Source organism: Lycium barbarum, chromosome 1, assembly GCF_019175385.1.
Source record: "Lycium barbarum isolate Lr01 chromosome 1, ASM1917538v2, whole genome shotgun sequence".
NCBI classification, from domain to species: Eukaryota; Viridiplantae; Streptophyta; class Magnoliopsida; order Solanales; family Solanaceae; genus Lycium; species Lycium barbarum.
The window spans coordinates 1,176,698-1,191,153 of NC_083337.1; the positions used below are offsets into that span (position 1 = coordinate 1,176,698).

General features: G+C 33.7%; 2 protein-coding genes across 2 annotated transcripts; both read left to right on the forward strand.

Moving 5' to 3' along the window:
• Positions 1–710: 710 nt before the first annotated feature.
• On the forward strand, positions 711–2,123 carry LOC132630606 (vascular-related unknown protein 4-like). The gene is made up of 3 exons (XM_060346436.1): positions 711–1,102; positions 1,235–1,297; positions 1,832–2,123. Exons 1-3 carry the CDS (start codon positions 770–772, stop codon positions 1,961–1,963), a joined length of 528 nt encoding a protein of 175 aa, XP_060202419.1. The 5' UTR covers positions 711–769; the 3' UTR covers positions 1,964–2,123.
• A 4,295-nt stretch (positions 2,124–6,418) lies between these two features.
• On the forward strand, positions 6,419–14,456 carry LOC132628297 (rab GTPase-activating protein 22-like). The gene is made up of 15 exons (XM_060344098.1): positions 6,419–6,849; positions 7,072–7,139; positions 7,256–7,512; positions 8,980–9,075; positions 9,248–9,351; positions 9,428–9,600; positions 9,743–9,820; positions 10,427–10,549; positions 11,009–11,097; positions 11,227–11,332; positions 11,510–11,607; positions 12,068–12,325; positions 12,851–12,934; positions 13,317–13,385; positions 14,191–14,456. The coding sequence occupies exons 3-14, from the start codon at positions 7,399–7,401 to the stop codon at positions 13,335–13,337; spliced, it is 1,344 nt and encodes a 447-aa protein (XP_060200081.1). The 5' UTR covers positions 6,419–6,849; positions 7,072–7,139; positions 7,256–7,398; the 3' UTR covers positions 13,338–13,385; positions 14,191–14,456.

A 14,456-nucleotide genomic window follows, 5' to 3' on the forward strand; every position in this document is an offset into this window, starting at 1 on the left:
CAAAAGGTCAAATCCTTCTAACTTCTCCCTCATATATTTTTCTGTTGCATCTTCTAAACTTCTCTATAATTCAACTCTCCTATGGCCCACAATCAAGATTCCATTACAACACCCCGCCCCCCCCCGGCCATCCCGCACCAAGCCTGCAAGTCTTGTAAATTCATTTTATTGCATTCCTGAGAAAACAATAAAAATGGTCCTTTCTATTTTGAGTAGGTATTAAATAGTCCCATAAATATATTATTAAGCAATTTTGGTTCTTTAAATTTATCAAAAGTGAACACTTTTTGTCTCCATCATATATTTGACTGTGGCCGTTAGATTTAACAGGAACTATGAAAATAGGATTTAACCAAAACTCAAGGACACTCCTGTCAAATACCAGAAATTGTAAAACCTAAAACGGAATTGCACCAGACGCCAAAAATAGATCAAAAGCACAAATTGCACCTCCAAATATATTCTTCTGCTAATTCTTTTCCATAGTCCTGTTAATTCTAACATTTAGAGATTGTTGAATATTTAACGGAGACCAAAAGTATTCATCTTTGACAAACTTAAAGGACTAGGTTGCTTAATTATATATTTTTGAGGGATTATTTTAAACTTACTCAAACATAAGGGACCATTTTTGTCATTTTCTCTAACATTCTTATTCTATAATCATTTATCTCCACTATATATAATTCAACCATCTTTTCTGAGTTTCATTGAGAGTGACCAAAAACCTAAACTTATAATCTCTTCTCCCTTAATTTTCCTTTTCTTTATGCAAATGGATAATTCTTCTACATGTAAGGGTTTTTCTTATAGTGCAAACTCAGGTGAATCTCCAGAAGAAAGTAGTTGGACATTTTATTTTCAAGATTTCAAGTCCAACAACAATAATTGTAGTGAACAAACTTCTTTTTGTTCTGATGCTGCTTCTTTAGCACCCTATGAACTCATCACCAATAGAAATAATATTGGTACTTTAGACATTAATGATAATGAAAATAATAATAAGAAATTTGTTGGTTCCAAGAAGAGAAAGATGAAAGGAGCAGCAAAAGTTGATGATGATCTTGAAGATACAGCAAGTTCACCTGTCAATAGTCCCAAGGTCAGCCAATCTATTATAATTTCTAAATAAAAGTTTATTAACACTGTAGTATTACTTTAGGGTTTTTGTTCTCTTTTTAGTATATATCTACTCATTTATTTGTTTTGTTCTTCTATTTCTTTTATTTTTCAGGTTTCTTATATGGATCAGTTTTGCAATAGTCAGAAAGGGAAGAGCACTGCAAGTATTATAGAGGTAATTGAGAGGGAGAAAAAAAAAGGATTATTTCTATTAGTACGCCATCCTTGTAATTTATGTTATTTCATGGTGTTTGATTGAACATAAAGATTAAGAAAGAAAGATAGAATAAAAGTACTTTTAGAATTTGTAGTCTTAAATTATGCTCTCACATTTTTATGGAGATAAGAACATGTCATTAAGGAAAAATGAAAAATTTTAAGTTTAGAAAGTTTCAAATACAAAAAGGTACGATTCTTTTCTGGATAGAACTATAAAGGGAGGAATTCATAGAAAATGAAATGCAGAAAAATCTCTTTTAAGTTGTTGATGTTGCACTCTCAATTTCGTCGGAAAATTACACTGGGCAGATAAATCAAAATATGTGTCTACTTATTTATATTTTGACTCCCTTGATTTTCTGTGTGTCTACTTATTTATATTTTGATTTCCTTTAGTAAAAATTTAGACTCCACCGCGTAGCACTTCATATATATAGTAACTTGTCATTTATGTACTCAAGATATCCCTTTTGAAATTTGTTTTCAACAGGGAAGGGGAAATAATTCTGGCCAGCAAATGATGACTAGTGGATTGAATATTTCTACAAAGGACAATAATGACCGTACAGAACTGCAGAAAAAAGGATTATGCTTAGTACCTATATCTATGTTCAGAAAGTGATGCATGGAAATATAAATTTGGTACTGCTACATAAAAGTGTATATATAATTTCCCTATTGATTTTATGCACATGGACATAAACTCTTATTTGGTTTTTTACCCGGTGTTCGGTATCTACATTGAGGAGTAAAACGCTCCTAACAAAGCCGACTTCATATCCTGAGTTAGAATCCAAAGACATAAACTTATGTACCATATATGTATCTCCTCTATCAATTTCTTGCAAAATGATGGTAAAGAGATATATATATATATATATCACTCTTTTTAGCTGCAAATGGAAGTTGACATTTGCTATATGTGTTATTTCTCGTTTTGGAAAACTTAATAGATCGTTCTAAAATATCTGTAGTTATAGAAAAAAAAAACAAGACGTATTTATTACTTCTCTTTCAAAATTCACCTAAGTAAATGAGTCATTGAGAGAGAGATATCTAATGATTAAAAAAATACTCTTACAAACTAAAATATATATTAAATATATTTTTTAAGAGGTGCGCAAAAGTCTGAAAAAAAGTAGATAATGTAGCTATATGAGAGGTGTAGTACCATTAATGCACGTTTAGATAAAGATTTATAGGTATGTCATATTCCTTTTCATTTTAAGATTTGTTTTCCTATTTCATTCAATTAATCACACTAGTAAAAACAAGTCATCTTCCAATGGAAAAAGAAAATTCAAGGAGAATCTGTCAGAAGTATGGAATGTTTGATAGAAAGTCCGTGGAAAAGCTTCCGATGAGTCAATTACTGATGCACCTCCAAAAGTTATTAATGTATTTGTTGATAACTTAAGGGATTGTTGAATAATTCATCTGTTCCTCATAACCAACAAAATTCTCAATGATGAATAAATATGTTTAGTTAATTAATTTAACACATTACTCTTTGGAGATTTCATTCATTAATTCTCTAAAACAGAGAAAAATATAATGAAGGAATAAAGTATTTGATTTTTAGTATTAAAGGCCAGAGTTGACATTCTCCTAAGATCTTATTAAGTACAGGGAAAATCAGAAATTATGGATAAATTAGCAGCTGACTTCCACAAGTCCACAATGATCCATTCCCAATATATACACTATATTGAAATTAGCCATTTCATAAAAAAATATTTTCGTAAAGTCTTCTTCTTTTAGGTGAAACGTAGCATTCTTTTCAAATTACCTAAACTGCCCCTTTAGTTTGCGAAAATATTGAAAAGAAAAAAAAATAAAAATATAACATGTATACATACATATATACAAATCCACTAGCTATAAATTCTAGGTCCAACAAGAACTTTATGGATCAAGTACTTTCCTTTCTCGTATTATTAAAGTCGCGTGGGGTGGAAGAACCGATTCTCTTGAAAAACAAGAAGACAAAAGAATCTAGCTCATGTTCATGTTAACATCAGACTGGTCCATCTTGGTCTCTTTCTCCTGAGTCAGATGAATCGAGAATATCGGACCTTCCAAAAATAATACCTACCTGGTATATATTATTTCTTGACATTTAATTATTAGACTTTCTATCCCCAAGTACTTAATTGAGTAATAAAATGACTCAACTTCTTCCTTAATTAATATATATACATATATATTGAATCAAAAGTAATGAATTCAGTGGATGAACGCACAAACCTGCTCTAGATCCGCTACTGTTAGAATAATATAATGCTCATTGTAGAGTACATAGTTGGAAACTTGGAATGACGGTACGGTTTAATAATTAGAATTTTCAATGTTAGAAACTTTTCTTTATACCCTCTATACTTGTTTATAATTAACTATATTAACTTATCATGATTAGCTGATAAAATGAAGTTAGTTATAAATCATGGTTAATTAGTGATAATAGTTAATGTATAAATAACTATTATACATTTGTTGATTTAATAAACACTTGATGCGAATACGTTTTTGCATAATACAATGACACAGATTAGAGGATAAAGTTAAGGAACGAGCTAGCTTATTATCTACAGAATTTCGAACCATGCAACAATAGAAAATTATAAAAATAATAAAAAAGGGACTTCCAAATTCCCCATCTGCAGATTCTGTGTTTTGGTATGTGATGAAACAGTTGAATCAGGGAAAAAAAATACTTAATTGGGCAGTATATAACCTGGTTAGGGACTCAATGTGGTATCTCCTTTTTTTATTGATACTTTTTTTACATGTTGACCCAATGACAATGAGAAAAAGCGATTTTGTGCTATATATTCCGTTGATCTTAGGTTCCAAATCATCTTTAACTTTCAAGGCAATGAAGCGACATATATTTCCAAGTCTACGTTGTGGTATTGACTAAGATAACATATAGTACATAGATAACAACGTACAATGTGGTACATGCCATATTTGGTTATTGATCACCAGAGAATGGTATTTGCTTAGAATAGATGACATTTGAAAAGTCAACCTCAATGTTTTTTATGTACAATATTATATATAGATTTCTGTCGGAGGCGAATTTATGATTTTGAGTAAATAAATTTAGAATAGGTATTCTATTAATGTATATTTGTGTATACCCTTAAAGAGAATTCCTGGAAACCGAAAACAACAGGTTTAATTGAACGGATAAAACTTGCTCTAAATCCACCTGTTGAGAAAGATGCAACTCTAAAGTAATAATGTCGTCAAAAATCAAAATGCACCGGTTGAGTTACTATCCATTAATTACTATAATCCAAAAGGTTAAATAAATCCTCCATAGAACCTTCTATTAAGGCTTCCAAGATCCCTTGTTTCCTTAACCTTGATTTGCTTCTGAGTATGCAATAGTTACCCAATTCTGCATCATTAAAAAGTTTCTCATTAAGGAAATATAGAAATATATCGTTTTTTTAACGGAATAATAAAAATTAGTATCAAACAAAATGAAATAAAAGGGGTACAAGTTTGAGGGGATCCCAACCAGTGGCAGGTGAAGCTTTAATTATTGCTATAGATTTAACTCAACAACTACGCGATAGAATAGTCATAGTGTGCATAAGCTGCCTCGAACCTACACTATCATAAAAACATATATGGTGAAATGGTATTTCTGCAGGTAGAAATAGCAGGTATCGATGAAATGTCATGGTGTCCGCAAGTTGGATTGACGCACACCACATTTAAAAACAATGTTCAAATGGTACCTATGCTAGGGAAAGTAGCACATACTTGATAGCTTAGTCAAGGTGTGCGCAAATTGGCTCAAGTCCACACCATCATATAAAAAATATACAAAATGGTATATGTACCAGTGGTAATTAACAAATACTCAATAAAATAACTAAGATGCACCCAAATTGACCTGGGCAACCCACATTGAGAAACTTTTTGAAATTGACCATTTCTGATAGAAAATTCTGCACAGAAGTTGGTCCGGACACATATTATTATATAAAAAATAGAAAAACTTACAGAAACAACTATATTTTGGACGCTTCTAACTGTCATGGCTGTACTATAGCTAATTACGACTCGTGGCTACTAATTCCTTGACATACAGCTTTATTCAATTCATTGTATTTAATTTGGTTATATTCATTTGTAGCTACTTTTACACTGTATTCATTTGTAGGTACTTATACACTGCATTCAATTCATTGTATTCAACTTGACTGTATTCAAATAATAAAAATTAAAAAAAATATAGGCGAAAGTACAAAAAGATACACTGTATTTACACTAAAAAAATGATGAATAACTAAAATCCAGCAAGATCTGAGATACACAAGAAAGAGAAGATGACAACGACGCTGGAACTCTTGATTTTTTCGACGGCAGATGACGACGTCAGTGGAGGGAGTAGACAGAGATGACGGCGGCGCTAGAACTAGAGTTTCCGGTGGGAGACGACTCTGTCGGTGGAGGGAGAGGAAAGAGACTTTGTTCTCAATGTATTTTTCTCTATGGCGTAGTACTCTTATTTTAATATATTCTCTCTATCTCAATTTATGTGACACACTTTCTTTTTTAGTCTGTTCCAAAAAGTATGTCACTTTTCTAAGGTTTAGAATAATTTAAATTTTTGAATATAATTTACGGACACACAAATATCTAAGTCTTGTTTTGGACTACAAATTTCAAAAGTCTTTCTTTCCTTCTTAAGATCCGTGCCAAGTCATGATGCCACATAAATTGGGACGGAGGTGTATAACATAATTACGGTAGGTAATTACATTATATAGATAGGATAGTTAATTAGTTTTAATTATAGTTAATATAAACACCATGTAAAATTTCCTAAAAAATATGATAAGATAGAACTTGTATCGATGAAAAGTGTCTTATACCTAGTAAAAAAGTTGAGGTGCGCCTAAGCTGATCAGATCAATACACAATGATTTTTTTTTGTTTTTTGTTTTTGACCATTTCCAATTTCCTTCAAAGTCAAATAGACCTTTCAACGACCATTCAAAAATTCAGTAGTACCAACGTATGGATGGAAATTTAGTTACCAAGTCCTTTGATCCCGCGTCTTTCTCGCTAAACTCTTCTACACGAAAAAAACACAATGGGTAGAAAACAAAGACACAAAAAACGTAAGACCATAAACATAATTTTATAAGTTTTCAACACATTAAACACCCAAATATTTGTGTGTGCATGTGTTGGGGAGAGAACAAATCAAAGAGTGTAAAACAGATATTTCATTATAACAAGAAAAAGAAATATTTTTGAAGAAAAAAAAAAGACCTTTTCCCCCCACCACAACGCCACCACCAGCAAGAACAGCAGAAACAAAAGCAAGAAAGGAAAAAAAAAATAAAAAAATAAAAAAATTCTTGCTTCTTCTTCTTTTTTTTTTTTTTTTTTTTTTTTTGTGGTTTTTGTTGTTTTGGAGCTACCAGCAGAGCAAAAGATTATCTGAGGTCACATTTGTTTTTTGTTAAAAATTTGATCTGGGTAAGGAGCTACAGCTGTTTTTTATAGATTGTTTTAAAAAATTTGATCTTGGATGTGATCATACCATACTAATGCTTGATGCGTATGATAGACCCTTGTGGTCCGGTCCTTTCCCGGACTTCGTGTATAACGGGAGCTTAGTGCACTAGGCTTCCCTTTATTGATTTAGTTCTTCATGAATTATTTTTGTTGGTTTTTTTAATGGTTTTTGTTGTTTTGAAGCCACCAGCAGAGCAAAGGGTTATCTGGGTCACATTGGTTTCTTGCTGAAAGTTAAGTTTTTGATCTTGGTAAGGAGCTGCAGCTGGTGGGTGTTTTTTTTCTTTTTTCTTCTTCAGATTGAAATTTGGACTGATTTTTTTTTTTTTTGTTTTTTTTGTTTTTTTGTTTTTTGGTTCTTTTGAAGACACCAGCAGAGCAAAGGGTTATTTGGGTAATTTAATTCTTGTTGAAATTTTTGATCTGGGTAAGGAGCTGCAAGCTGGTGGGTGCTGGTTTTTTTTTGAGATTGAATTTTGGATGTGATTTGAGTGGAATTTATATATAAAGATGGCTACTTTAGATATTACAAAAATGTGGAGGGACCCTGGTGCTCCAGCTGATTCATTCTATCAGGTTCGGCCTGAATGTAAGGATGTTCCCAAGTCCAAATTTAGAATCAAGGTTTGTATTTTCGGCACATAGCACACTAGTATTATTTCCGTCAATTTCTTATATTTTTATTTTAGCATTCGCATATCTCTTATTCTTAGTTTTCTATTGCTACTTGTTGTCCTTTCTGCGTTAGTTTTCTTGCTATTCTGATGTTGCTTCTGTGTTACTTGAGTCGAGGGTCTATCGGAAACAGCCTCTCTATCTACCAAGGTAGAGGTAAGATCTGCGTACACTCTACCAGTGGCGGAGCCAGGATTTCCTCCGAGGAGGTTCAAAATATAAAAAGTAAACATACAAAGAAGTCTAAGAGGGTTCATCATCTACTATATATACATAAAAAATAATTTTAACCTTATAAAAACAATATTTTTTTTCCGCCGAGGGGGTTCGGATGAACACCCTCGGCTATATGTGGCTCCGCCACTGCACTCTACCCTCCCTAGACCTCACTTGTGGGACTACATGGGTATTATGTTGTTGTATAGCACACCTATTATATCACCATTATTATTATAGTCTCTTCGTTCTAGTTTATGTGATGTGGTTTGCTTCAGCACTAAGTTTAAATAGGCGTTTTGACATGAATCGGCAGATATTTGAATAAAAAAATAGTATTTGAAGTTTTTGGTTATCAAATAATAGTATTCGAAGTTTAGTTATTTTGAAGTCGAAGTTGTGTTTGGACATAAAAACACAGTTGAATTTGTGCTTGGACATGAGAATACACTGAAAACAAATCTATGGACAAGCGGGGCCAAAGAAAGAAAGATGTCTTTGATATAGCATTTGTGTGTCTATAATATTTTCGAAACTTGATGTATTAAACATGTTATAACATTTGTGGGACTATAAAAAGTTCTTATTAGATAAAATGAGAAGCTTAAAATTAAGTTATTTCCAAATATAGCAACATGTCATTTTTTAAGAAACAGACTAATAAGGAAATAATGTTAATAGAGGGAGTATTTGTTCCCATTTCTCCTAATTTCTTCTTCTTTTTGTGTTGAAATTTACACGTGATGTTTCAGCTTGTAACACATACTTATTGAGCCGTCAATGGCTTGGATTGTTATCGCTCTTGTGGGTATTGAAGAATGTTGTACTTCCTTTTTTTATGGGAGCATGTAGTTTGATTGCACACATCCCATTTTTGGAACTATAAAAACTTCTTATTAGGTAAATGAGGTTCAAAGTCAAATTGTTTCGAGATATAGAAACGTGTCAGTCTTTTGGAACGGATTAATAAGGAAATAGTTTTAATAGAGGAAGTATTCCTTTTCTTTCCCCCCTTTTCCCTTATTTTTCTTCTTTTTGTGTTGAGATTTACACCTCATGTTTCAGCTTGTAACACATACTAATCGAGCCATCTAAGGCTCGAATTGTTAATGCTCTTGTGGTTAATGTGTCATATATCCATCCTTCCCTTGCTTTCATATGTTCGGCTCATGTTTACTATCGAGCAATTTACTTATTCAGAATGGGAAAACACTAAGTGCAAGAAAATGGCGTGCTGCATTTTCTCCAGAAGGTTATCTTGATATAGGCAAAACACTCGGTCGAATCCATCGAGGGGTAAGCTTCACTTCATCACTTAAAGTTTCTGAAGGTTTATATGGCATATGATTCACAAATATTGCTATTCAATTTTTGTTGTTCATGCTGGCTTTGCTCTTTCCTAAACTAATTCTAGGCGATATGATTAGTATAGTAATATAGTAACCATAACGTATCCGTGACATTTTAGGGAATTCATCCATCAATTAGAGGTGAAGTTTGGGAATTCTTACTTGGTTGCTATGATCCAAAGAGCACATATGCGGAACGAGAGGATATACGACAACAACGGAGGTACTTTACTTTCTTTTTTAACAAAAGTATAAATTGCTTACTAAATGATACGCATGCATTTCTTGTGTACATTCAGGACACAATATGCTATACTAAAAGAAGAATGCCGCACAATGTTTCCGGTGATTGGAAGTGGTAGATTTATTACTGCACCTGTAATAACAGAAGATGGTGATCCTATTCTAGATCCTTTAGTACTTCAAGAGGCAAAAGCAGCAAAAGAAGCGACTTCAGCTGGTCAACAAAATGGTAATCCTGATGATGTAGAGTTCTCAACTTGTGTCCTTTTCATTTTTCTTTTTCTCTCTGTTCTTTTCTTCTATATGTCTGTAGGGTTGTTGGATCCTTTATGCCTTTGAGATTTAATCATCTACTGACCATGCAATAACAGGTGCTTCCGATGATTACGAAATGGTAAAGGAGCATGATAAAAGAGTGATAGAGTGGAAACTCTCGTTACACCAGATAGGTTGGTCATCTATATAGATTTATTTTCCTTGATCTACTTATTGGGTTTTTGGTGTGAATGGGAAATAGAGCTTTTTCTGTGTCTCTTTTCCAAAAGGCACCACCAATTACACACAAAAAAGCACCAGGTACACCTACATTGGCTATAAATTCAGAGGCCAATTAAGGGATTAAATTCCTTAAGGACACACAATGGATTCTGTGGGCTCGGAATTAAATTTTACTTTACATTGATATTTTCTGTATTCATCTTACTTTCTGTCATTAGGAGACTAAAATCTTCGTGATTTTCTACTCCCGTTGTGGAGACTAAAATCCTTGTGATTTTCTACTCCGACTTGTTATTCGGTTTGAAAATATATATATATTTCATCATTTTATTAAATTTGGTTAAAGAAACAGGAAGATAACACTATTTTCCTAGTCAATCTGCAAAAGTGTTCATCTCCGTTCATTTTTCAGTTAGCCAAATCTAGTATGGATTTGACAGATGCGCTAACAGATTTATCTTTTCAATATGAGAATATTTGTCGTTCCTTTCTCTTCACATTGATAATTTCTTGTTTATGTCTTGTAACTTTTATTCTTGGATTTGTGCTTATGCTAGGACTCGATGTGGCTCGCACTGACAGGTCACTTGTCTTTTATGAGAAACAAGAGAATCTATCAAAGCTTTGGGATATCCTTTCTGTTTATGCTTGGTTTGACAAAGATGTTAATTATTGTCAAGGTGGGTTGTCGCAATATCTTCTTGACATTATTATTTTACTATCTTGGTTTCTCTTTGATCCTACAATTAATGAGCCCCAAATAATTATGGCATTTATCTGCAATTATCAAAGAAAAAACTATTACTTCCTCTGTTTCAATACTTTGTGCCCAGTCAAACTGAGACAAACAAATTGAAACGGAGGCAGTACCATTTTCTTTTCAATCTATTGACCTCTTTTTAAGTAGCGTGACTATATGCTTATCTAGTTATCTATACTTTTCCTCTCTTGAGCCGAGGGTCTTTCGGAAACAGCCGCCCTACCTTTCAAGGTGGGAGTTAGGTCTGCGTACACTCTACCCTCCCCAGACCCCACATGGTGGGATTATACTGGGCTTCTTGTTGTTGTTGTTGTTGTAGTTATCTATACTTTTTTCTTGTTTGTTCTAAAACTATAAAGATCTTGACATTGCTGAACAGGGATGAGTGATCTTTGCTCTCCAATGATTATTCTTCTTGACGATGAAGCAGATGCATTTTGGTGCTTCGAACGTTTAATGAGAAGACTGGTACATATCTATAATCTTACTCAAACAGCACTCTTGCATCAATTATGTTCTTTCCAAGTATTATATTTTGACTGTATGTTATATACTTGCAATTTTTGTGACTGATACCAACTTTTGTGTTTTTCATAGAGAGGAAATTTCAGGTACACTGACAGTTCTGTTGGAGTAGAATCGCAGCTAAATAATCTAGCTTCAGTAACTCAAGTTATTGATCCCAAACTTCACCAACACTTAGGTAAAAATCTCTCTACTTTAATATTTAAAAACTGAGCACTAAGCACTAATTTCTTAATAGCTTAGAGGAGAAAGAGAGAGAATTATGACGTCCTTTTTCCTTCTTTTTTTTAATACTTCCTCGTATCTTCTTTTGAAAAACGTAACATAGTTGTTTCCTTCTGATCTTGGCCGACAGATAAATTAGGTGGAGGTGATTACTTGTTTGCTGTCCGTATGCTCATGGTTTTGTTCCGTCGAGAGTTTTCTTTTTGCGATTCATTATATCTTTGGGAGGTAAGGTTTCTTTACTGAAAAACCTCTCCCTGGTTCTGACTGGTTATTCAGATTGCTTTTCCATTTGGCTACCTGCTAAGTACTATTAATAGCCTGTTTGGTCAAGCTTTCAAAATCTGCTTTGAAAAGTGTCTTTTGTCAGAGGTATTTTTTGAAAAAATACTTTACGAGAATAGCATATTGTGTGTGGCAAACCAATTTGAAAAACATTTTTGCGAATATCAGAGCAGTACTTTGCACTTGGTCAGTGTTCTAAAAGTGCTTCTAAGGGAAAACTACCATTTTTAGCTTCTAAAATACAACTTCTATTACTACTCAAAAGCACTTCTTTTTTCCCTAACACCTCAATTGTCCAAAATAATCACTTTTAGCTTCTCAGAAGCTTGGCCAAAACAGGCTAATAATCATGTTCTTATTGTTCCTTAATATTCTTTGCTTTGTCTTGACCTTTTTCGAACAGATGATGTGGGCCCTGGAATATGATCCAGACTTGTTTCTTACATATGAAGACCCTGAATTAGCTGCGGACAAACCTGAAGAATCTAAAGCAAAATCAAAGTCACGTCAGTGTGGGAAATATGAGCGAGAAAACATGAAAAATGCTGGAAAAGCTGCAGAAGCTCCCCTCCCTATTTCCGTTTTCCTAGTAGCCAGCGTCCTGAAAGACAAGAGTGATAAATTGCTGACAGAAGCAAGAGGACTGGACGATGTTGTTAAGGTTTTCAACTACATTAATTTTAAGTGTCTACTTTGAAGTTTAACTTATATACACTGACGGTGCGAAGAAATTTTACACTGTCAAGTCAGACAAAGGATACTTGGTACAACAGGTAAAGGTGACCTGATAGTATAAAAATTTCTTACACCATTAGTGGATATTAGTTAAACTCCTTTTCCTAAGGTCTTCTTGTAGGCAACTTTCATAATCCACGAGGTCACGACGTTGGCAATAATAAGCACATGTCGTGAAAATCTTAAAAATACCCATGCATTTTTGCTGTAGGACTAGTATAGAGGCAATTTCAAATGATTTCAGTGAAATAATTAGAAGTCCGTGGAAAGCAACTTTCAAACACTAAGAATTCAGGATAAACATTTAATGATAGTCATTTTAATTAGAAATGATAGATTCTAAATTAGTTATCCACTTGGAGTAATACATACTTGTATACTCAATTTTTGGGTAAATTCATTGGTTGTCCCTTATGGTTTCATACTTTAATCATTTGGTTATTATTTCCAGATACTGAATGACGTTAACGGAAACTTGGACGCTAAAAAGGCTTGCACTGGTGCGATGAAACTTCACAAGAAGTATCTTAAAAAGGTAATCTCTGAATCCTGTTGATGGCTACATTCAAATGCCAATCCAGCTGGCTACATTCAAATGCCAATCCAGCAATAATTCTAAACTAATGCACAACAGTGTGGTTAGGCCCAGGGTGGAGCTAGGGCCGCAAGGGTCAAAATTGTTTTTTAAAATATTATTTTTTTATTTTTTTATGTATACACAAGCTTCTTTGTGTACTTACTTCTTTATATTTTGAATCCCTTTAGTGAAAAAATCCTGGCTCCGCCATTGGTGCGGGCGTTGTCTATCAGAAACTGTCATTTATTATTGGCTTATAACCGAATATATTAGCAATATATGCAAGATTAATTCTGCAAGAATCTATTATCTTTCCAAATACTGATGCTGGTTAAAACAGGCGGCGAACACCAACAGGTAGCCCGAGCCCAAAGAAACTGCTAGGTGATTCATAAACCAAGGAGCTCATGTAAGTAACTTTTATTATTCACTTTCTTTAACCTTGTGGCTATCTTTCTGAACACATTTTTTACGGCTCGAACAATGTATGCATATGTAAAATAACCTATAAAATGTACTCTGACTTCAATTTATGTGATACACTTTCCTTTTTAGTCAGTTTCGAAAAATGGCACACTTCTTAATGAAAAGTTTTTTAACCACACAGATGTTATTCCATACTTAATGGCACAAGTTTGAAAAGTTTTACATCCACACAAATGTTATGGCATGTCTTAGACCACAAGTTTAAAAAATCTTATTTTTTCTTAAACTTTGTGCTGATTCAAACTATGTCACATGAATTGGAACAAGGAGTATATAATAAGATCTGTTAGATTGGTTGGAGTCCCACATTGGTTGGGGAATGGACTGGTGGTCTGCTTATATGGACTTGAGTAAAGCTCCCCTCAAAAGCTAGCTTTTGGGACTAAATTTCCCAAGACCCATTTCAGTTTCCCAAGACCCATTTCTGTAACATTACATTAGAGCCAAATCCATCCCTGTTTGAGCTCCCAGTCCATGCTCCAGTTGGGCTTGGACATGAAGGGGAGTGTTAGAGTGGGCTATAGTCCTACATTGGTTGGGGAATGGACTGGTGGTTTGCTTATGTAGACTTAGGCAGACCTCCCCTCAAGAGCTAGCTGTTGGGGTTGAGTTAGACCAAGGTCCATTTATGTAACAAGATCAAACTGGTTCCGAACTTACCGACTCTAAATTCTGGATTCGCCTCTGGTTCCTAGCTTTCTAAATGAACTTGGCCATTTTTTATGCAGGCCAAGAAGGCTCTGACAAGTTTGATATTCGGATTTTTCGGCCATGTCAAGGGACAATGGCTGTTTTTGTATACTGTGCTATTGTTTTAGTAAGAGAAATATGTAAATTGTAATTCTTTCTGGTTCCATAATTGGAACTACCATCATGCACATGTAATTTTTTTCCTAGTAAATATGCCCTCAGGGATGATGTATACAAAAGATACTCTTCCAAAACTTGTATAATAGTATAAATTTACTAGTAGAGCCATGTATCTTCTTGGTTT

What these genes read in the sequence shown, in the direction of transcription:
- LOC132630606 (XM_060346436.1), top strand. Translation starts at nt 770, where the DNA reads ATGCAAATGGATAATTCTTCTACATGTAAGGGTTTTTCTTATAGTGCA. An exon ending in CACCTGTCAATAGTCCCAAG is followed by an intron (nt 1,103 to 1,234) that starts GTCAGCCAATCT and finishes TTTATTTTTCAG; the next exon opens with GTTTCTTATATGGATCAGTT. An exon ending in GCACTGCAAGTATTATAGAG is followed by an intron (nt 1,298 to 1,831) that starts GTAATTGAGAGG and finishes TGTTTTCAACAG; the next exon opens with GGAAGGGGAAATAATTCTGG.
- LOC132628297 (XM_060344098.1), top strand. Translation starts at nt 7,399, where the DNA reads ATGGCTACTTTAGATATTACAAAAATGTGGAGGGACCCTGGTGCTCCA. An exon ending in ACTCTCGTTACACCAGATAG is followed by an intron (nt 9,821 to 10,426) that starts GTTGGTCATCTA and finishes TGCTTATGCTAG; the next exon opens with GACTCGATGTGGCTCGCACT. An exon ending in ACAAGAAGTATCTTAAAAAG is followed by an intron (nt 12,935 to 13,316) that starts GTAATCTCTGAA and finishes TGGTTAAAACAG; the next exon opens with GCGGCGAACACCAACAGGTA.